At 41.9% G+C, this 25,418-nt stretch overlaps 1 protein-coding gene across 2 annotated transcripts in view; it reads left to right on the forward strand.

The window, feature by feature from the left end:
• The window catches only part of PALLD (palladin, cytoskeletal associated protein), a 473,533-nt gene that overhangs the window by 260,258 nt on the left and 187,857 nt on the right, over positions 1-25,418 (forward strand). For both annotated transcript variants that reach the window (XM_068278815.1, XM_068278814.1), the window contains exon 10: positions 2,017-2,365. In XM_068278815.1, coding sequence (XP_068134916.1) covers positions 2,017-2,365 — 349 coding nt within the window. The remainder of the gene's footprint in view (positions 1-2,016; positions 2,366-25,418) is intronic.

A 25,418-nucleotide genomic window follows, 5' to 3' on the forward strand; every position in this document is an offset into this window, starting at 1 on the left:
CAAGAAGCTGGTTGTGAGCACTGGTTAGTGAATGGTCCGTAGGAGACCGCACATATGGCAGATTTGTTTAACATTGTTTGCGTTGATTGATATGCCCCATTCTTTATCTTCGGTGGGTGATCCATCTTCTGTCCACACACTGTCATGCTGCCTACAGTTTATCAGGTGGGAAGAGAAAAGTTTATTTATGTCTGTTCGTCTGTTAATGTAGTACAAATTGCAGTGATAGTGTATCTTCAGTGTCAGGTTTGAACTGACACAAACGTTTCACTTATAAATGCAGTAATGTTTAGGCATTTGATTAGACGGGTGAATTTAACTTTGCATTGCGATGAAGAAATGCACTTGGTATCATTTCCTCTTGTGTTGAGTAAGGGCTTATTCACAAGGTTATAAGGGTAGAAAACCGAGAGCCCAATATAGTGTAGTATGTATAAGAAGGGAGGAGAAGTAATCTGAAAAAGTAAGTAATATACTCACAAACCAGGGTTACCTCCAAGGCAACCACTGTAAAGGCAGGTGGGGAGAACAAGCCTGTCCCCACTCAGGATTAAGACGTCGCTCTCTGTGAATAGGAGGAAAATGTAGGGTATGTCACCCTTCCACCAATGGTGGACTTCTAGATGCGCGGAGGTGTACAGAGGCGCCGGTAGGATAGAAGTCAATAAAAACTTAAAATTGTTTCGGTTGTGGTGGTGGACCAGCTAACCAAATACAGACACATGTACTTGTAATCATACAATTAGTATACAATTTATTAGTTTGCTCCCAATAACAGTCGCAACGCGTTTCACGGGCGAGAACCCGCTTCTTCAGGCAATAAAGGACAGGAGCAATACACAGCATGTATTCGATGAGTTGCTTGGCACCACAGAGTTGCCAAGCAACTCATCGAATACATGCTGTGTATTGCTCCTGTCTTTTATTGCCTGAAGAAGCGGGTTCTCGCCCGTGAAACGCGTTGCGACTGTTATTGGGAGCAAACGAATAAATTGTATACTAATTGTATGATTACAAGTACATGTGTCTGTATTTGGTTAGCTGGTCCACCACCACAACCGAAACAATTTTAAGTTTTTATTGACTTTTATCCTACCGGCGCCTCTGTACACCTCCACGCATTATTCACAAGGTTGGTCAGAATGCACAGTTGCTTAGTTATTCTTTTGCCTAAATTCTGCTACCTGGTTGTGAGGTTGTTTGCTGACATAAAGCCATGCAGTCTCAGGACTGGGCGCGGGGGGGGGGGGGGGGGGGACACGCGCCTCAGCCACTCACAATATACTTCGAACACATAGTAAGTACTGTATTAATACTGTACAAATGCTGTGATCAACCACACTGAGAATTGTGAGCAGGTAGCGGCAGCAGGTGAGCCTCCTGCACAAGGTAGATGTTTTTGACTGAGGATATAGTGTGCGTTCCTGATGTGTTGCGGAGAGAGTTCCGGATCACCTTCATTAAGTTTAAGACCAATGAACCTATCTTTGTATTATTGGGATATGGGAGGAAACTTGGTGAGTACCCTGAGAACACCCACACAAACACAGGGAGAGCATACAAACTCCATGCAGATGGTTTCCTGGCCTAGATGTGAATTGGGGCCCCTAGTACTGCAAGGTGAGAATGCTATACACTAAGTCACTAAGTTTCCCATCATTTTTAATTAATTGTTAACACTTGTTTTCAAAGACTGAAATGGGAGCAGCCATTTTTAGATTTTTGGGCTGAGGCAGAATAATTTCAGCAACCTTTTGTGGGACTACTATGTGACTACAAAGCACATTTTGATTTCATTTTCTCTGAAGGAGAGTTTGCTGCACAAAGTCACGTGGTAGGAAGTTTGTGACATAGGAAGATGGATGGTCTAGAAAGGAAAATTATTTTTTTCATAGGAACACATTTGATACAGCATTTGTCCTATTACTGGAACACAGGAAGGAGCCCTGGAATGTGTCCATGTTGTTTTAAGGTGAATCATGTTCTTACCTTGGGCTCTTTGTTCTTTTTTCACAGCAAATAACGAGCGGACCAGAAGCGATGTGTCAAGTGGGGAGATTAGTGGTTATGGTTTCCAGAAGCATTCGTCTCCTTCTCCTATAGCTGCTAAAAGTAGTGGCCTTGAAATGCCATCAAAGAACACTCCAGAGAGCTTTCAGCCCAGCAATCATGACTCCAAACCAAACATGGAAAGATGTCATCTGCAACTGAATACTTTGGAAAGAAAAACCAACGGCATACATGCTAATAATGGTGTAAACGGTGTTAACAGCAATCAAGATAGCAAGTTTCATGGTCCTACATCACCTACCACGTTGGCTTCACCTACCAAAGAGCCACCGCCAGTGCCTTCCAAGCCTAAACTGTGAGTACTACAGCTAATACACTCTTGTTTTGGACTTAATGGCACAGAACGTGTCTGTCATACAGTGATACTCTGAGGCAATGCACGTAGGTACGGTTTATAATTTATCTGTCCTACTGTCCATTCTATTTCAGTTTTGGTGAAGGGTAATGGAGCCATCTAAAACTATGTATGTATAGTAGATTTTCCTTTACCAGTTGTGAGCTGGAGAATTTCTGGAAAGATCACTCAGTAATCTAGTGTGCATGCTGGTGGTCTCCAATCCCATTGATGAAGTTGCCAGTGATTGATAATGTTGCATATTGCTCTTTTATTGTAGTCCCTACAGCTGCAGGACTCTCTCACTTGTCCTTTACCCACCTCTTTCCATAGAACAGAACAGGATGCCAAACAGCATGCCTATACTACCAATCATTGCCAGAAGGTTTCCAGAAATAGTTTTCTGGTTGATGATTTTTTTTTAAATGTGTACATAGCTTAATCCCATAATTGCTCACACGACTAATTTGGTAACTCAGGGCCAAATCTCTATAAGCTAGCTCCTTTCAATTCAAGTGAACCTAAACCGAAGGGGGAAAAAAAGAGCTTCTGTGCCCGCAAAGCCAATCAATGATCCTCTGGTCCCCCGACCACTTTAAAGAGAATCTGTATTGTTAAAATCGCACAAAAGTAAACATACCAGTGCGTTAGGGGACATCTCCTACTCCCCTCTGTCACAATTTCGCCGCTCCCCGCCGCATTAAAACTGGTTAAAAACAGTTTTAAAAAGTTTGTTTATAAACAAACAAAATGGCCACCAAAACAGGAAGTAGGTTGATGTACAGTATGTCCACACATAGAAAATACATCCATACACAAGCAGGCTGTATACAGCATTCCTTTTGAATCTCAAGAGATCATTTGTGTGTTTCTTTCCCCCCTGAGGGGGGAGTGCATAGCAGAACCACAACACTGAAGAACTTCCAGACACAGGCTGACAAGTCTGACAAGGGAAAGATACATTGATTTATTACAGAGACTGTGATAGTACAAAGTGCTGCAGTGAGCCAGAACACATTAGAATAGCTTTTGGAACTTGTAGGATGATAAAAAACAGGATGCAATTTTTGTTACGGAGTCTCTTTAAGGACTTTACTAAACATTATTTTGGGTAGCTACCTTTTTCATGTGGGTATTTAATAGGAGAAAGTACTGCACTGTCTGTAGCATGGATACATCGGTCTGATATAATAATAACCCACCGATTCAAATCACTTTAAAGTGAAAAAACTTTACTAGATGCGGTAAATCTGATTGAACTGACAGGTTTTGAACTAGTCTATCACCTCATAGGGGATTCTCAGGTTTCTCTGTTTTTTTAAAAAGCATTCCCTGAACGTTAGTTGCTAAGTCTAACTGCCAAAACAGTGTGCAAGTGAGTAGGGTGGCTGGTTGGTATCATATTATTTTGACCGTTGGACTTGGCTACTGCCTTTTAGGAAATGCTTTTGAAAACAATGAGAACTCCAGAATGAATATCCTACAAATTGTATCCAGGACAACTTTAATACCTTTTCTAAAATATAGAAACCTTGGCTCAGTTCTACGTATGGTTCTCATTTACTCCTACGTATCCAGTTTTGACACTCTTTTCGTTATCTCAGACAATGACCTCAATTCACTAAGCTTATTTCCTGTCTTTAAAAACATTTCTAGAGTGGCCACCATGGTGATAAGGCATGTCGTATTCAGGAAACATTTTACCTCAGGCAAACCTAACTCTTCTGTTAACTCTTCAATCCTTAAAATAACTCCAGAATTCTAAATTTAAAGACAGGCTGTTAATTACCTGCGTGTGAAAATAACTACAGAGGAGGTAACTTAACTACAGAGGAGGTAACTTAAGGAATGAAGAGATAAGGTAACTCTCTCACTGTGTGGAGGTAAGTTTTCTCTTGCCTTATTATCTCCAGCATGATCTTAGTGAATTGAGGCCATTGCCTTTTTTTAATTTCTTCTTCTTTTTGGATGCACAATTATCAGATGATTAGTGACCACAACTATCGCTCTGGTTATTTTATATTATTTTAGGATTGTATTTTCTATATATACTAATTTGCATATCCTTTTGTTTACTCAATTGATATTCACTCTTCACTTCAGCTCCCCACTGCTATGACTGTAGTGAAGTGTCAACAAGTATGTACTGTTTATCCTTACTTTCAATAAAGACGTTTAATAGCAGAAAACAATGAAAACCCTGATAATCCCCCATCAGGAGATGGACTAGTCCAAAACCTGTTAGTTCTGTCAGATTTTAACTCTTGGGCTACATTCACAGTAGGACAATAGGGAGCTGCGTTGTAAAGTCTTATAACGCAGCTTACTGCACTGCAATGCTAATCCTATGGGACAGTCACAGTGTGACGTTAGAATTGCATTGTAACGTGAAGCATTATGGTAATGCACTGCTAGCAATGCGTTACCTCTAAATGCATACTTTACCAGGTACAAGAAAGCATACTTTTTATTACCTGTATGCGTTACTGTACCTACTGTATGTGACGGTAACGCAGCGTTAATGTGCGTTGCCACCTTTTGTTTTTGCATTGTAATGCTGCGTTGTGACTTTAACGTCACATTACAACGCAACGTCCCACTGTGAATAAGCCCTCAATCTTTACAATGTTTTTCCTCCATGGTCTGAAATCATAAAAATCGATTCTGTGTTAGTCAAAATAGTGAACAATAGCTGATTCCTGTAGGATCTAACAATATTTTTCATCCTGTTTGTTTAAGTACATTTATGGGGGGATAAAGTAGAGTAGAGTATGGGTACGATTAGAAGATTAAGGTTGGGCATCAGGGAGAAGTAAACTCTAGGGCGTTTACATTAAACTTCAGGAAGGGGTTAGTGATGGGTGGTTTAGGATTAGCTGTTAGGGAGAGGTTAGGGATGAGCATCAGAAAGGGGCTTATGTTGGTGGAAGAGTTAAGGGTTTGGTATTAGAAATAGGTTAATATCAGGAGCAGTGTTGAGGGGGAGGAGTTAGGTATTAGGGAGGGGATTAAATAAGCGAATTTGTTTTGTTTGCTCAATCAGTGAGAGGGCAGACGTGACAATGATGATACATAATTTGCAGATCAGCAATCATTTTGACAATTGCCAGTCAATAATTGCTGTAGCTGAAAGCAGCCATGGCTAATCTACCTGTATCCGATTTGTTCTGCACCCGCTACAGCTTTCTGGAATTATGATATGTCGCTACCTGCCACAGAGAGGAACCCAATAACCCATGGACTTTTTACCCCTTATACTGCCCCCTATACCCTTCTCACTTATGTGGACTATATATCCCAGCCCAATATCCTCCACACCCGTTGAACTTTGAACCCAACTACCTATACCCTTTTTTAAAACCCCAACTCCCTAAACCCTTTCCTTAAATCCCACATATGAACTGTATACCCCAACTCCCTATACCTTTCCCTAAATCCCACATATGGACTGTATACCCCAACTCCCTATACCTTTCCCTAAATCCCACATATGGACTGTATACCCCAACTCCCTATACCTTTCCCTAAATCAGCACATAGGGACTATATACGCCGACTCCCTCTTCCTTTCCCATAATACCACATATGGACTGTATACCCCAACTCCCCATACCCTTCCCTTAACCCCTCATATGGACTGTATACCCCAACTCCCTATACCCTTCCCTAAATCCCACATATGGACTGTATACCCCAATTCCCTATACCCTTTCCTTAATCCCACATATGGACTGCATACCCCAATTCTCTATACCCTTCCCTTAACCTCCTTGCCGGACTAACTCTCCCCGGCAAGGAGGCAGCGCAGCACTTTTTTTTTAATTTTTATTTTTTTCAAATCATGTAGCGAGCCGAGGGCTCGCTACTTGATAGCCGCTGAGCGGCAGCATCCCCCCACCCACTCCGATCGCCTTCGGCGATCAGAGTAAGCAGGAAATCCCATTCAGAACGGGATTTCCTGCAGGGCTTCCCCGGTCGCCATGGCGACGGGACGGGATGACATCACCGACGTCATAGATGTCGGGGCACTGATTGGCCAGGCTCCGCAAGGGTCTGGGGGGGGGGGGGGCTCGGCGCGGCGGGTAGCGTCGGATCGGCGACGAGCGGCGGCGATCAAATGTTACAAGCATCTAGCAAAGTGCTAGCTGCTTGTAACAAAAAAAAATTATGCAAATCGCACTGATTGCCCAGGCTGCGCGAGGGGTCTGGAGGGGGGGGGGGGGGCGAATCGGCGTTGAGCGGCGGCGATCGGAAACTGCACGCAGCTAGCAAAGTGCTAGCTGCGTGGAGTAAAAAAAAAATTGTGAAAATCGGCCCAGCGGGGCCTGAGAAATCCTCCTGCGCAGGTTACCCCGAGCTGAGCTCGGGATAACCGGCAAGGAGGTAATCCCACATATGGACTGTATACCCTTTCTTTGATCCTAGAACCCCCCCCCCCCCCCCCCATGCTAATGCTAAAGTTTTTTTCTTTGGCAATGCTACATGTATTTGGTCCTTCCAATAAAGCTTATTTTGGATTGGATTGGAATGGCCACTTTGCATGCTGCATTTTCGCCCCTTCCTCACCAATAGGTTTGGACAGGAACCAGGAGGCGCTTCTACTGCACCCAAGTGATTTGTTCTGTATGTTTTAATATTTATTGTGGCACACACATTAATTCACATGGATCAGGTACACACTAAGAATATAAATAATTTCACTTAGCTTCCAGGAACAAATATAAGCACTCAGTAATATTTAAATATACCGTATGAAATTCCTCAGGCAATTACTACATTCGCTCTGGGGCTATAGATGCTAATGGCTAGCTTTCCTTGTTGTTTACTTAGAAAAAAGAACAAATAAAAGACTAACTGTAAAAACCTTTGGAAACATTACCAGCATTGGCAAATTCATCATGTTTATTAATGCATTTCATAAAGCAAGTTGAGGAAAAGCAGACTGAAGCATTCCCCTTCCCTGTTCCTTGTTTCTCAGGTTAGTGTCAGCCATGTCAAGGCTTTTATTGCAGCTTTTATTGTGTGCCTAGAGCGGAGGTTCATAACCCTTCTCTGTCTAGAAGCCAACTTTTCTGCTTGAGGTTTAATTTTGAATTAGTAATTCATCTCCTTTTACTGTACTGTTTTCTGCAAACTAAATGTAAGCTACCCTCAGAGGATGCACCTTTTCCTAATGGAAGTATGCAGATTAAGTGGAAAAGCTATTGAAATGGCAGTAACAGTAGATAATAAGGATATGGAGATCACCACAATCTAGACTTTTTTTTGTATAGAAAGCTTGTTTAACGTGCTTTGCTAATCAATATGGAAGCAGAGGTCATAGGAACAACTACATTTCAGGGGGCATAGAAGTCCACCCATAATCCTCTGCTTCCTTACCATAGCTCGGAACATGCTACTGATTCTACCTGCTTGGCCAATCCAAGCAAATACTTGAATGGTCAGTGTAAGGTTCTGGTCCCAAATCCCATCATACACATTATTTTTTCTTACCAACCGTGTATCCATATGATTTCCTCTGTGTACTGTAATTTCCTGCTTAAAATTACTTGGTGCCTGGCCAAACGGGCTCTAAATTATACATGAGGTCATTTGAGTACAGAAGGGACTTAAAAATGAAAATTCCCTCAAAAGCAAAACATTCTACTGAGTGTACTATGTAAAACGCTGCATGATATGCCCTGATAATCTGTAGGAAGTCAGCAGGATCCTGCTCACACCACTGACTTATGGCTTAACCAGAATCCAGAAAATCAGTTTAATTTTGTTGATTCGGCACACAAAGTGGATGATGCGGAAGATGCAATGGACAACAAAAAGGGAATATCTGTTAAAGTTATCAGTTGGAGGGTTAGAGTTAGGGGGAGGGAAATGATGTTAGTTTTAGATGTTAGAGCCGTGAGGTTAAAGATGGGCATCACAAAGGGGTTAATGTTAGAAGGAAGGTTATGATTAGCTGTCATGAAGGTGTTAACATTGGAAGGAGATAGTTAGGTATGGGTTAGATCAGGCATGGGCAAACTTGGCCCTCCAGCTGTTAAGGAACTACAAGTCCCACAATGCATTTGTCTTCACGAGTCATGACTGTGGCTGTAAGACTCCTGCAATGCATTCTGGGACTTGTAGTTCCTTAACAGCTGGAGGGCCAAGTTTGCCCATACCTGGGTTAGATGGTGGGTAAGTGTTAGGTGTCTGGAAGGGGCCATCAGTTAGGGTTAGGCAGATGATGGAGGAGATATGCTACAAAACTGATAAAATCAGCATCACAAACCTGAAACAGAAGAGTATGTGTAACTGGTTTGTTGATATACTTCTTTTTAGGACTTGAACAAAACCGGTCTAAATTGATGTGTCTGTAGACACAGTTGCTTTTTGACGAGTCTACTGGTGGATACCCTAAGCTCCTAAAGACAATATCTACAATATTTAAGAGTTCCGCTCACTCATGTTCCCCACACCATAAAGGCTAGACAGCAGAGCAGTGGCAATAGGCTATATATAGCACTACCTGAACCTTGTTCTGAAAGAAACTGGTATACTAATACACACACTGAAACCACTGTAACTTTAGAGACTTTGGCAATAGCATCTGGTTTCTGGCAAAGCCCCGTCTACATGACCCATAGCCACCTGCCTAAAACTCAGAGAAGAAAGTCATTCGGATACCTTTACATAGAAATGGAATTTTGGATTTAGGCCTATTGTTTACTTTTAATAGAGTCAGGACTGTGAGCAGTAAGCACACCTAGGAGGAAATCCAGATTTCAACAAAGTAGTAACCAATGCTACAACACGGATTCTGAGGATAGATGTTATGCCACTGCACAATATCATTTATTAAACAATTATAAAACATTGACACAATTTTGTGCTTTGCTTTACAGAGAATTAAATACATCACAATCTAACATCCTTATTACACTTTAGGGGTCTGGTGCTCAACCTGTTGCCTTGAGCTGTACATGGCCTTTCAGAGCCTATTTGTTAGGCTTGGTGGTGTATTCTCCACAGTCAGCATGCAACGCATGAACTGGCGTGGAGGAGGTACACACACTAGCACCAGAAAACAGGCTATCCCTAGTATAGTGGAGGGGAGGACTGACTCCAATAGGAGATTGTGGCGCACAGAGCCAGTGCAGATCTGACAGCCACAAACAATGCTTTCGTTATAACGTCTCAGCGCAAAGTAGCGCTGAGCGCATAAACCAGAACTGAGGAGATCAGGACAGGTAGTCAGAATGAACGCTTGCTAGCTAGCGGCTACTTAGCGACAGCAAGCGTCCAAAACCAGACAGACTGGAATGAGGCAGCCAATGCGATGCGGCGATGGCGTGCCTCACAAAGACAGGACAGTCAGAAAATAGCAGGATTAAGATAGATAAACGTAACACAGATAAATATACAATAAGTATGTTTTCCTAGCGTATTACAATTACAGCTATCAATGAAACTATTTGTAAGGTCTGACTAACATATGTATATATCGGCAATGAACCGATATATGACATAAGCAGGAACGCTGACTAGGAATGGAGTAACACAGGGAACAGGACTCAGAAGGATTCGCTATCTCTTCGCAGAGATGAACGCAATCCACAAACGGTAACAGAACAGGATTCAGAAGGATTCGTTATCTCTTCGCAGAGATGAACGCAATCCACAAACAGTAACAGAACAGGATTCAGAAGGATTCGTTATCTCTTCGCAGAGATGAACGCAATCCACAAACAGGACCAGGAACAGGATAACTAGCTCAGCACGGGTGTTCACGGTACGCGCAAACTACCAAAACGTGCTGGAAAACTGACTAACTGAACACAGGAAATAAACAGTTCGTGTACGTATATATCAGCAACACTGATATATTAACGTAACACAAATACAAGGAAAATAATAAACGTGCTGGTATGCATATATATTGGCAATGAACCAATATATGATGCAAAGACCAGCAAAGTATCTTTAACAAGAAACACGATCGGGGGCTAAAGCGACAGCAAGACAGGCTTAAGCTGAAGCTATGAAAACCCAAGGAAACCCTGCAGGAAGCAGATCTTTATACTGAGGTCATCCAATGGGAGCAGACATGCAGATTCCCACACAGGTGAATGATAATCAGTCACAAGCTGACAGCAGGGAAAGACAGACAAAGCTATGCAACTTGCATGGAAATACATCAGAACTGCCTGAGCTGCAGCACTACTTCCAGCAATAGCTGCTGCAGCAGCGATCATTACAGTACCCCCGCCTTTAAAAGCGGATTCCAGACGCTTTTCAAAACTGAAATTTCCAACAAAACAGTCTGACTGATAATTCATGATGACCGGGACAGCCCGGCAAGACCGAATTCCAGAATCAGTCCCCACAAGACTGGACCCATCAGAACCAGAACCTACTGAACCATGCCCATCAGTACTACAAGCCCCAGTGTGACACCCATCAGAACCATGATTTCCAGAAGAAAGCCCTCCGAAACTCCCTGAGCGATACCCACCGCCTTCCAGGAACCGTTCAGAAACGCCAAAGCCTTTGCAATGCCCACCGGTACTGTCTTTACCAACACAAAACCCACTGTTGAACCAGTCCAAGGCACCAGGACAAGTTTTCTCAGAGACCTCCCAGAACACCTTGAAGCTCCAAAGAGATCCCCATAGGTCAGAATGCCCCTTAGGCTCACATGGAGAACCATCAAGAACCCCTATGGAACCTAGGGCAATTCCCGAGTCAGGGCCACAAGGACAAACATCAATATCAGGGCTTTCAGGGACCAGAACCATCTCTGGGCATGCAGGCAGACTGGCAATATCAGAACGTGTTCCCACTAAGGAAGCATCAGAGCACGCTAACACCTTAGACACACTTGGGCATTCTGGCACACAAAGAACATCTGGGCACACCGGCACAAGAGAAACCTCTGGGCATGTCAAGGAACTGTGAGCCTCAGGGTCAGCCAAGACAGGACCAAAACCAGGACTGGCCAAAAAAAAATCATCACGACTAAACCTCGCAACTACTGGACTTTTACACGAGAATGCTGGATCAGACTTAGATGTCGCTGATTCCAGCAAAGTCAGTAACAAATCAGATTCAGGGGCACTAACAAGACAGGACAAATCTTCTGATGTATGCACTGAACCAGACAGGGACTCCACAACTACCTCTGGACTGGACAGAGACTCATTTAATACACTGGATTGGAGCTCATGAGGCGCTGCAGAACAAGTCAGTATTGCAGCAGCCCCCACTGGACTAGGCAAAACTGAGGAATTCCCTGGACAGGAAGGGGACTCTGGAACCTCTGCCACAGCAGCCAGAGAACCAGAATCTTTAAGGATACAGGGCTGGGTTTCAGGAACACTCATCAGACCGGACTGAAATTCTGAGATTTCTATTATTTTGACCAGAGAATCAGAATTATCCATGTTACAGGGCAAGACTTCTGAAACATTCAGAGGACAGGGCTGGAGTTCCTCGGCTGTTACAACACTGGAGAGGGATTTAACAACATTGGTTAAATCAGACTGTGTACAGGACAAGGTATCTGACACACTTGCTGACGAGGACAATATTTCAATGGCTTCTGCTTTGCTGGGCAGAAATTCATCAAGTTTTATTAGAGCAGACTGTAATTCCAAAACAGCTGCTAGACAAGTGAATATTACTGCAACACCAACTGAGGTAAGCAGTGCTTCAGCCTCCTCTGCTAGAGGGTTTAAAGTATCCAAAGTACTGGGTGAAGCATAAGACTCTGCGACCACAGCTTCACTGGACAGGATCACTGAACAGTCCATATTGCAGGGCAAAATCATGGAAGCACCTGCTGGACAGCATAATGATTCTGTGACCTGAGTTTCATTGGAGAGATCTACTGCACAATTCATGGTACAGGGCAAATTTATTGGAAAATTTTCTGAACAAGGTAATAATTCTGCGATTTCAGGTTCACATAGCAGATGCTCTGAGCTATTCACGAAACTAGAGCGAGGTGTAGAAACAGGAAGATCAAGACACAATGTTTGCGCATCTGAATCACCATTCATTTGTAAAATTGGAAAATTCAGATGCTGGGGTTCTGAGTTTACTAGACAGGATTGCTGGGACTCGGAAACTGATGTAGTGCATCTATTGGCATCTGCTGGATCAGACAGGAGTTGAACTTTATTAACACAGGTAATTTCTGCAGAAGTGTTTGCAGAGACAGGCAAGATTTTTCTGGTGTCTGTTTCACTAAACAAAGAGTCATGAGTACTGGCTAGACTGGACTCGGAAGTCAGCAGGACCTCTGGATTCTCTGCTGAGAAATTTGCGCAGGGCAAGGTTAAGAATGTATCAGTGGCTTCTGTTTTACTGGGAAGTAACACTGAGTTATCCATGGTACAGGGTGGAATTGCAGGAACTTCAATTTCACACAAAAAGAGCTCCGAATCACCTGCTGAATCAGCCAAAGGTGCTGAAGCAGGCGGGTCAGAACGCCAAATTTGCGAATTCGGAGTCACATAAAAATCATCCAAAATCAGTTCCCACACATCAATCAAGGGAGCCACACAGTCATACCTACACACACCAGCCTCTATTAGGTTATAGGCTGACTTAATGCATGCGTTCAATACCATTTCACTTTTTGCACTGTAAAATTGACAAAATGAACTTGAATCATTCTTCCATTCATTGACCAGAGCTTCCATCTCTCCTTTCTCAAATGGAGGATTCCAAGCATACTTAACAGGCAGATCATGGTTTGCAGATATGATTGTAGCAGGGACATGTATAGGGTTAATTAGCAGGTGATTGGCAGATTCCTTATTCTTAAGAATCTCCAATACCTGTAGCAAGTGTTGAACTGTAGTGTATGCAAACTTCCCTTGGTTCACAAATAAGTTGATTTGTTCAATACTCTGTAATATCTCATCATAATCATACTCAGATAATTCTTTTAAACAAAAATCTTTATTTTCCCTAGCCAGGGAGGAAAGTTCATTAGTAGTTTCATAAGTCCATTTAACTCCCCTGAAAGACAATTGCATTTCATTATCTGTTAATGGCAGAATCTCATTATAGGTCTCAGTCGCTAAGGATAACGATTCTGTAGATTGGACACGTTTCTTAGAACGTTTGCGTTTTGCCTTTGACCTTGCGGTTTTTGGTGATTTATTCAAAGCTGCAGGAAAATTATCAGTAACACTTTCTGCTTGCTGCTCATTCTTGCAAGCAATTGAAGGAGCAGCTGATTGGCCTGCTGCCAGGAGTTCATTAAGAGGAAAAGGCAATGGATCTATGCGCAACCAGTTATGGATCACAAACGCTAGAAATTCCAGCGGTCTTTCTTTCAAATCGGAATGATTGAGAACATCAAATGCCCACTGGAATAATTCCCCTTTAAACAAAATATAACTTAGTTGGAGTGCCCAGGTTGAAACAGGAGTCGCTTGGAGATCAGGATTGGCCAGGAACCTGGCACATTCAGAGAAAAACTCATTTTCTGTTTCAGAGCTAAGTTCTTCAAATTTCTTAAAGGAACAGGAACCATAATTAACAGTGTCATACTTTCTGGGAATCCCCCCCACAATGGAGATTGGTAATGGGGTTTTCATAATGTAAGGCTTGGTGGTGTATTCTCCACAGTCAGCATGCAACGCATGAACTGGCGTGGAGGAGGTACACACACTAGCACCAGAAAACAGGCTATCCCTAGTATAGTGGAGGGGAGGACTGACTCCAATAGGAGATTGTGGCGCACAGAGCCAGTGCAGATCTGACAGCCACAAACAATGCTTTCGTTATAACGTCTCAGCGCAAAGTAGCGCTGAGCGCATAAACCAGAACTGAGGAGATCAGGACAGGTAGTCAGAATGAACGCTTGCTAGCTAGCGGCTACTTAGCGACAGCAAGCGTCCAAAACCAGACAGACTGGAATGAGGCAGCCAATGCGATGCGGCGATGGCGTGCCTCACAAAGACAGGACAGGACAGTCAGAAAATAGCAGGATTAAGATAGATAAACGTAACACAGATAAATATACAATAAGTATGTTTTCCTAGCGTATTACAATTACAGCTATCAATGAAACTATTTGTAAGGTCTGACTAACATATGTATATATCGGCAATGAACCGATATATGACATAAGCAGGAACGCTGACTAGGAATGGAGTAACACAGGGAACAGGACTCAGAAGGATTCGCTATCTCTTCGCAGAGATGAACGCAATCCACAAACGGTAACAGAACAGGATTCAGAAGGATTCGTTATCTCTTCGCAGAGATGAACGCAATCCACAAACAGTAACAGAACAGGATTCAGAAGGATTCGTTATCTCTTCGCAGAGATGAACGCAATCCACAAACAGGACCAGGAACAGGATAACTAGCTCAGCACGGGTGTTCACGGTACGCGCAAACTACCAAAACGTGCTGGAAAACTGACTAACTGAACACAGGAAATAAACAGTTCGTGTACGTATATATCAGCAACACTGATATATTAACGTAACACAAATACAAGGAAAATAATAAACGTGCTGGTATGCATATATATTGGCAATGAACCAATATATGATGCAAAGACCAGCAAAGTATCTTTAACAAGAAACACGATCGGGGGCTAAAGCGACAGCAAGACAGGCTTAAGCTGAAGCTATGAAAACCCAAGGAAACCCTGCAGGAAGCAGATCTTTATACTGAGGTCATCCAATGGGAGCAGACATGCAGATTCCCACACAGGTGAATGATAATCAGTCACAAGCTGACAGCAGGGAAAGACAGACAAAGCTATGCAACTTGCATGGAAATACATCAGAACTGCCTGAGCTGCAGCACTACTTCCAGCAATAGCTGCTGCAGCAGCGATCATTACACTATTGTGCAGTCATCAGACTGGTTGATCTCAAAATCAAATTCTAGAATTAATCTTTCACGCCAGCATTCTCTGGAAAATGCCTTTTTCCGCACCCTCTAGAGGTGCTCATTAAATACCTTAGCCAATAAAGAAAATTAAAAATGTTCTCCTCTTTCCCCCTCCGTTTACGTGCAATGTCCCCCACGAACCTACTTCCAGGTCGGGAGGGTCTGGGAACACTGCGCGTCGGTGATGCGCGTCCTTGGTATGGTCATCGTATTTGTCATAACGTCATTCAGACTGGTCATATTTTGTGGATTCATATTAAAAAAATCCAACCTTTAGTTTGCAATTCTGTCTGTAAATAAAAATCTGCCACGTCGATTTACCAGTTTTTTAACTGGTTCTTGAAATATGCAATTGAAATCTATGCCATGTTTGTAGCCTCTCCACTCTGCCAAGGTGTAGATTTCAATAGCTCCGAACATTCTGGTCATGATTGTGCTTCCACCGCCCCTACACTCAGTTGGCCGATGACCGATGAGCTGATCATTATTATTATTTTATTATTATTATTATCAATAATAATTTAATATTGAGTTAATTCACTCTTGCAAAACCTTGTGAATTTTAAGCAAACAAACTGCAGTTGGTGAACATTTTAGAGGCGGCCTCTTAATATTACCTTGAACTAACAGAATTCTTTGCTGAATCAATGAACATTTTTAAGCTCCACCTCTTGGATTCATGTTTCTACTTTTGAAATATTTGTGGGCAATTTTTCCTATTTCCCTGAGTAAGAAATACCGTAAATCAAATTTGTTTTTGGCACAGCAAAACAAAGTTTCCCTTTGAAATGCGTTATAAGCTACAGTGTGAACGCATATATTATTTTGTATCTGTTACATTTTTCCAACACAGAACAAATCATATCAGGTCTGACTTTATTATAGCATTGCCAGCTGGAGTAAAACATTGCTTATCTGTGTAGACAAGAGAGCAGCGGTAACAGAAATGGTGCACAACACCATGCAATGCACTTTTTATGCAATCCAAAAAGATGTCTATATTTCTGTTCTCCCTTTTATTGCTTTAGATGTTTTGTGAACGTAGACAAAACATTTCTTCAGTTCCTGTAAAGAGTTCCAAATCTATATATGAGATCATTTTCCATTAGTCAAATGTGTTTTATGTCAACTTGTCATTGTAAACTGGAGAAATTTAAAATGTTTTTTATTTACAAAGAAACCTATTTTAATTCGCTAGGACAACTATGGTGGATCACAGGCTTTGGAGAAACATAGTATGCTAGTAAGGAGTAGGGGATGCTGGTGCTGCCCAGAGATTGTTGATCCTGAAGGTTTTACAAATATTAGATATTTATAAATGACTAGTAGACCTAAGTCCATTTAAAAACGGGCTTTAGGTCTGTGTTTCTGGGCGCGCGCCCGCCGCTCCCAACGTGTGCCTGCTAACCCGCCGGTGCACTCCCGCCCGCTCACATGCCACACACCTGGCCGCCTGGTCACACGCCGCACACTCTGCTCCCTGGCCCCCGTCCCCGGCCTCCTGTCTCTGGGTCCATGCGGCGCACATGCGCAGTAGCAAAAAGCATGGACAACGCTACACAGAGACAGGAGGCATACGCAGGGACACAGGTTTTATTTATAAATGATAACCTATAAAATTCCCCAGCCTCTCTCCTCACTGGTACCCATATTCCTCACATTGTTAGATCCAGTGATAGGCTGTAACAGCTGGTGGGAAGTTTATTCTATTCTTGGCTGATCCTCCAAACAGAATCCTTAGCTTTTATGTACAGAGACTTTTATGATGAATGATATCAGCTAGTCTCCTACACAACGCGTACACCCTGTGGTGGCTCTGTGTAGAAGCTGCGAAGTCAACTCTCTGGACCTTACACAGTACAGCAAACAAGTACCAGGTGCTATTTCAGGCAATTTATGGAGAAGGCAATTTATGGATTAAGTTGTGTGCAAGTACAGTGGCACAGTGGTTAGCGCTCACAACTTGCAGCGCTTGGTCCCTTGTTCGAATCCCAGCCAGGGCACTATCTGCACTGAGTTTGTAAGGTCTCCCCATGTCTACATGGGTTTCCTGTGGATACTCCCACATCCCAAAAACCTACAGATTGTAAGCCTCTGGCAGGGTCCTCCACTCCCTAGTGTAATCTACAGGATTGTGTGCTCCTGTCCTATGACAGCCTGTACTTGTATTACTGGGCCTACCTAACCAGCCCATATCACACGATCATGTATTTTGAACAATTTGCATGTTTAACTTTGTTCTATGTTGTATAACCTTATGCCTGTCATCCTTGTATCATTGTATATATTTATTGTCCAGCGCTGCGTAATATGTTGGCGCTTTATAAATTCAATAAATAATAATACAGATAAGTTAATTGGTTTCCCCCTAAAAATTGGCCTAACGATGCACACACGACACGATACATAAATAAACATATGACTAGGGTAGGGATTAGACTGTAAGTCCCTCTGAGGGACAGTTAAGTGACCAGACGATATACTCTGTACAGCACTGTGGAAGATGTTGGTGCTATATAAATACTGAATAATAATTATAATAAGTACTCATGGTTACCAACACATATTAGTTGAGCTCTATTCCCTTTTCAAATTAAGAAAGCTAGTCTTTGACGCCATTAAAATGAACCTACATCAGACAAAGACAGAAATTGCATGCTTAGTGAGTACCATTAATGAAAACTGCAAATCAAAATAATCAGTCATTCAGTTTTTGTTGTACAGGTTTCGCTTAGCCATACTCTGTTCAATCTCCAACCCTTCTAATCACTACTGTAAGGTGGTGGGCACCTAAATGGATTAAGGGATCTTCTTGTAGTGATATTCTAATGGAATTGAAAAAGGGGTGAATCATATATACTACTATAGTTGTTACTACTAAAGTAGGTAAATGCTAAGGTTTTGTGCTTCCATAACCTGCTTAAATTTGCATATGGAAGACCCATATAAGTATTGAACAGATGATCTTTTTAGAAGGTTCCCAATTAGAAGACTTCCTAGATGACCTGACTTCATGATTCACACCTTCCAGGGACAGTAAAACAAATACAGTATATTTATTTGCGCTAGACTTTCTGTTCAGCCTTAAATTTTTACTAGTACATTTTCGAAAGCTAAATAAATGCTGCATAGTCTGTTTGCGTTCTTCATAGTCTGTATGAGGTGAGGCATTGAGGTCATATGACAGGAAGTGAAGTGGGGGTTTGAGTGGAGGTGTAGAGAAGTACAGTGGAAGGTGTAGAGGGGCTTGCTTTGAGGTGTGGAGAGCCATAGTTGGTACGTGGTTGGAGATTCGGAGGGGCATGGGGGAGATGTGGTGGGGGCATGATTGGGGGTTCACAGGGGCATGATGGGAAGTGTAGAGGTATGTTGTTATTGAGGGTGTAAGAGGGGGCATTTTCAAAGGTGTAGTGGGCACATGACTGGAGGGGTGGAGTGGCATGGTAGGTGGTGTGGAGGGAAGCAAGCCTGTTGGTGTGGAGTGGAATTGTGGGAGGTGGAGGTGTGGAAGGGCACATCTGTTGCCCAGGTATTTTCAGTACAAATGGTTTCCCACGTTCTCACCTTAGAAAGTTGATTAGGTATGTTAACATCATTTAACATTACAAATCAGGTATAACGTAGCAATATCATCTGTAAATTGGCAGCTTCCATGTTTTATTTATGGGCATACCTGTACAACAGAAACCATTAGATGATGGCCTAGATTATGGTTAGACCACCAATTACAGTGAATTCACATATACACACTAACATATGAGTAGTATAATATTCATGGACATACACTACATGAATTATAACTGATAACCTACATTTGGAATACTGGCTTTATCTACTCCTAATATAGGCTAATGTCCTGGTACTGAATGTTACATTACACCTTACTTCATGTCATGTCATGTCTTGATCGCTATATTGACTATAAAGAGCAATGTAGTCTTCAGAAGCTGTCTACAGCTAAGGTCACAGAGTTTCTAGTTCATGATTCTAAACTGATTACGGGGCTTCTTCGTGTGAACTTTTTTCTGTTGTGTGGAATGTTCTGTGAGGAACACAGACATTACTCAGGCTTTGATATAAATCACACTGAACAAGAGGAGACCATAGTGAGACCTATCCAAGTCTTACGCCTAACCACATAATTGAGGCCCAGGCCAGAAGAGCTGCCAGTGAAGCTCAACAAACAACCAAACTTGACATTTCAGGATATATCATCATCACAGACTTGGCTTATTGTTTGACAAAGAAAGAGCCCCATGTCTTAGACAGGAATGTGCTTATTCTTAAAAAGAAGAAGAAAGAGGAAACAAAGAACAACTCAAACTGTTTGCTATTTCTTACATCAGCTTAACCACACTCACCTAAATAACCATAGTGGTTACATAGATTACTTAATACTTATAGAACAGTGATGCATAGTCTTTAAAGAGAAAGTTATGGAAAAAAGGAAATTTCACCCTTGCTTCCAAACAGCTCCAGCTACATTTGGTATTAAATTAGGTCCTCCAGTGTACTTTTTGTCAGCCATTTCAAAGTGTAGCTGCAAAGAAATACAAACACGACCACAAACAGCCCACTATTCTCTGTGTGATTATTTACATTAGATAACCACAAGCTGTTCAAGTATGTGTATGTACTTTCTAAACGGAAGAAGGGAGTATCAGAGTCATGTCAAACGCAACAAACTCACAAACCAGTGAACTTCCCCTGACTCTGTCCACTTGTTTGGTGCTGAACAGTGGCAGTCGGGAGTATTCGGGTGTTTTGAATTGGCTATGCTGAATTCTCACACAAATACTAATTATGTGTTTGGGGTGCCCAATGTAGAACTTGCACGGGGGCCCATAGCTCCTTAGAATGCTGGTCATGTTGCCTGTGCACCTATTTACAAAATCCCATGGGATCAGAAACCTGACACTGTTTTTGATTATCTTCCCCATTCTTGTGGGCTGCTCCTGTACAGGACCTATTTAGTAATATTTTTAAGACTCAAGGGCAGGTGAGAATAGGTAAAGGAAGCTCAGTGAGTAAATAAAAATCATTCTCTCCTGGGAAATCTAGAGAGGGAATGGGCGTGGGAGAGCTTATTACCAATCTGTAGTCTTGAGAGGCCATATTACCTGTCAAGGCAGAGGCTCGGGAGACACCAGCCTCCGGGCGCAGAAACTAAGGGCACGACCACTCCTCCCAAGTGCCCCCCCTTACTCTGCCATATGCAGAGCAGAGCATGCACCACCAATATCCCTTTTCAGCCATAGGGGCTACCTAATACTTTTGGCACATCTAGCTAACTATACTGGGGAGGGCACTATCTCGGGAAGGCAATGGGGGGGGCACTTTGGAATCTCTGCCTCTGGTGTTGGAGAAGATTTCTCCCGGTCCTGCTACTTGTACTTTGGTGTAGCAAAGGAGATGCATACAGCACTTTTGGAGTATAATTATGTAATTACAACAAGTACATATAATGATAGGCTGTTAGATTTCTGCCTGGCCATACTGCATACTGTACAGCCTCATTGAGGCGACAGTAAAGAGGTTACTTTCAACCTTCATGTCCTACTCTGCTATTACTTTGCTATTATGAAAGCACCCAGCTAAGTAAAGTCATTTTCCTGTCAGCAGAAACGGGCAATAGCTGACAGCAGAATTGTATATGGAAGGAATTAGAGTCGTGTTAGTTAAATTTAGAAGGACTTTGAAATGTGTAATCTCTCTGCTTAGTTATTTTCCTTTTTTTTAAAAAAATAAATATGTTAAGTCTAAATGCCTTGGGCAGAAAACAATCACTGTAGATGTCTTCTATTAAACCCAATTTTCTATGTGTACCTCACCCACCACAAATCTTGCATACATGACAGGACTCTGGCATCAGACCTGACATGCCAATATACATAACATGTATCCAAAATGAAATTGTTATGTGGTTAAAATGTGCTGCTGCTTATGGACATTTTTACTGAGACATATAGCTATTCAGAGGTTTATTTTATTATAGTTTAGTATGCTGTAGAGACAGAATTTGAGCAGATAGGAGCCTAGATGGAGTCATAATTCAGTTCCCTTGCATAAATACCCTATGCCAATATTGGATTTTACACAGCATTTACCTTTTCCTGTTTTCTTGACAAGGCACCAGGCACTAATGATTTGTCCCAGGACAATTTCACATAGATTTTAATGTGGAACTCCAGCAAAGGATTGCCCTATAATTTACTATCTGAAATAGAAAGAATCTCCTCATCCAAGACAAAGACAACATTAAAAATGTATACTTTATTTATTTATTTATTGTATTTATAAAGCGCCAACATATTACGCAGCGCTGTTCACTTTGCTATTATGAAAAACTAATGAAATAGCTCAGGGAAAATATAAAGGTAAACTGGTTTCAAACGGAAATGGCCCCTAAACAATGCACTGAAATATAACTTTTATTGAGTTATTAAAATCAAGGGGAACAACACTTATAAAGCAAAGTAATAGAGACTTGGATACTAGTCCAGACAACCGTATCCGTTATATAGCATGTAGGACCCACATTTATACAGCCTCAAAAATGGGCTGTATCAACAGTAAATATAAAGAGGATAGGGGCCTTCGTGGAGTTAGAGTGCTCTCGCATGAATGTAACCCCAATTGGTGAGTACACAGTTTCTAACGCTGCACACCTCCTCTACTGATCATAAATACTATGCACAATTTACGGACATTGGTGAGGACATAACGCGTACGTACAAAAAGGGCGCCCGGACAAAAAGGGCGCGGGGTGTAAACTCTAATTAATTATTAATCATTAATAGCGTTTATAAACATAGTGTGCTATATTTTGTTTACAAATAAGGTTTAACAAAATTATAAATCATTAAATAATGTTTATGAAATCGGAAATTGTGAAAACGTTAATCTTCCCTGTTTCAAAAGTTAAACTTATAATTACATTTATTAAAAAAACAATAATATATGTTTAATTGTTATAATTGTATATTATTGAGAATAACCTTCATTTATGATTTGTTCTTATAATAAAATCTGAAAATATTCTTTATAACGATGATATAAATATAACTACGTTCGTAATAAGTGTTGTAAAACAGTAGTAATTATTACTAAAATTTTACTAAAACTATACCTAAGCCTACTCTTACACAGAACCCTCCCTGTACCTATTCCTAACCCCTAGACCCCCCTGGTGGTGCCTAAACCTAAGACCCCCCTGGTGGTGCCTAAACCTAAGACCCCCCCTGTTGGTGCCTAACCCTAAGACCCCCCTGTTGATGCCTAAACCTAAGACCCCCCTGTTGATGCCTAAACCTAAGACCCCCCTGTTGGTGCCTAAACCTAAGACCCCCCTGTTGGTGCCTAAACCTAAGACCCCCCTGTTGGTGCCTAAACCTAAGACCCCCCTGTTGGTGCCTAAACCTAAGACCCCCCTGTTGGTGCCTAAACCTAAGACCCCCCTGTTGGTGCCTAAACCTAAGACCCCCCTGTTGGTGCCTAAACCTAAGACCCCCCTGGTGGTGCCTAAACTTAAGACCCCCCTGGTGGTGCCTAAACCTAAGACCCCCCTGGTGATGCCTAACTTTAACCACCCCCCTTAGTCATCGCTTTATTATGTGGATAATAATGTTTTACAAATTGTGACTCCAAAAAATATATTGCAATTTACATTACGTACTGATCGCTTTATTTTGTGAATAATGTTTTAAAAACAGTAAGGGATAAAACTTTAAATAATGTTTTAATTAGTTAAATAGGATAAATATGTTTAGTATTTTTATAAACGTTATTCGGCACGGGTGCATTTTATAAATGTAAATCACCACAAGCTCAGTTATAAATCATTAAACATCTCCGGGCGCCGTTTGTAAACTTTATTTAGCTCCGGCGCCCTTTTTTTCCTGCTCTGCGCCCATTAAATGTTATTTATTATGGGAGTGAATGGCGGCGCCCTTTTTGTCCACTAGCTGCCTGCGCCCTTTTTTCCCAGCTCCGGACATAACACCCTTCACACCCACATAAAATAAAAACATGTTTCACCAGAAAAGGGCTTCGTTAGGTGTACAGATCATATTTACAATGTATAGTGAACTAAAAAATCACCCCACCAAACATATATAAATAAACAGCCAGGAAATAGTCCAAGCCCATCTCAGATTTGGGCTATTTGCTGGCTGTTCATACTGTATATGCACTATACACTGTAAATATGATTTGTTCCCCCAATTAAGCCCTTTTCGGGGGAAACTTGTGATTAGTCACAGATGAGGGGGGATTAGACAGGTTAAACTCTCTAAATACATACAGGGTGCATTTCTTTGTTTTCCATCTGTCCTCTTCAAGAGTTCAGGTCCACTTTAAGAATTAGCTTTATTTAGCAACTGCACTGTCCACTTATGTGCACAACAGTCAAGTAAAACTGGCCTGGCTTGCATGCTTCAGTGATGGAGGGGCTTTTAATTCCGTAGTAAATCAAACTATTTTAATGTAATGCAGCCCAGTCTTTCAGCAAGTCCTGCGAACGTGGGGAGAAAGTTTAATGCCGCCACAATCTGGTTGCTATTCTAGGCCGCATGTGTTTTTCATCTTGTCTTGTTTGTTAATTAACATCAATCCTTCAGAATCAATCACATCTTCTCTTAGAAATAATATCTTTGAGCAAATATCCTTTGTAATGCTCATGCCAATAGCGGCAGCATGGCTTTGATTAGCTGAAGTATCTGCCTGATTTCACGTCAGTTTGCTCTTATGCTTCAGTGGATGATATTCTTTAACAAAGTCAAATTAAACTCCAGATGTTAGAAATGTTATCAGTATGATTCAATCCAAAATTCCAAAAGTTGGATAAAGTTTTTCTGTATCTACTAGACTGGCAGATGGGCACTTGGGTCCCATACTGACCAGAAGAAATGCGGGTATATCTCTTTTGTCAGCTAAAAGCTCATAGTCATGTGACACTGAAAATGACGGCCACTTCATGTGCCCTCTATGACAGGACCAGAGAGCTTTCTCCTATTACAGGACAGAGCTAACCAGTAGTGTAGGAAGCAGCACCCTGGCAGATCACAAATAATGTAGAAGAAAATATATATTATCTAGCATTTATATAATGCTGACGTCTACAGCCCCACTTTACAGAGTATATAGTATTGTCACTAACTGTCCCTCAGAGGGGCTCACAATCTAATCTCCCTACCCTAGTCATATGTCCAACACAGTCTAGGGCAGTGGTCCTCAAACTAAGGCCCACGGGCCGAATGTGGCCCCCTGAGGCTTTTTTACCGGCCCCCCCACACACAAATTGTATTACTTACAGATGTGGTCAGCTACATCTTTAAATATTGGTGGTCTGCATAAAGAATAGCAGTGCTGGCACCACCCATCCACATGGAAGCCAGAAAGCAGTAATTTGCAGGTTTCCAATCACATTCCACATCAGGTGACACTGCTGTCCACTGCAGGTTGTCACCTGGGTATGCTTCACTATCTGGCTCGCAAAGACTTCTACATGATTTTATGTGTACTCCGGCCCCCCAGCATTCTGAAGTACGTTGACCCAACCCTCGATCCAAAACATTTGGGGACCCCTGGTCTAGGGCTAATCTAGGGGAAAGCCAATTAACTTATCTGTATGATTTGGGGATGTGGGTGGAAAGGGAGTGCCCGGAGGAAACCCACAGAGACACAGGGAGAAAATCTAAGCTATCCACTATGCCACCATATCTCAAATAAATGGAGCATGGAAAATAAAATCCATTAATAACTGCAGACGTCAAAAAGGTCTGTTTAAATAACAAATATGACTATTCTGTTTGACCACCCGTGTATTTTTTTTCTACCATAAAAGGTCATTATAGAAACTAGAAAGTAGCAACTGCTATCTTCCAAACATTTTAACTGCAGAGTTACACCTTTTTTTTGTATAAAGATTCTATGAATTACTGATGTCTGTGGAAATATGCCAGGTCTCCCTTAAAATGGTCACGCACGTTTGGATTTTTAACTCTTCGCAACCATATGCCATGAACCTGTAAAGGCATTTTAGTGCAAAACTACTTTCTGCCTGCAGCTGGTGTCACATAGGCATTTTGGTGTCCCCATATTTCTGTGCCAC

The sequence above is a fragment of the Hyperolius riggenbachi genome, chromosome 1, assembly GCF_040937935.1.
Source record: "Hyperolius riggenbachi isolate aHypRig1 chromosome 1, aHypRig1.pri, whole genome shotgun sequence".
Taxonomy (NCBI): domain Eukaryota; kingdom Metazoa; phylum Chordata; class Amphibia; order Anura; family Hyperoliidae; genus Hyperolius; species Hyperolius riggenbachi.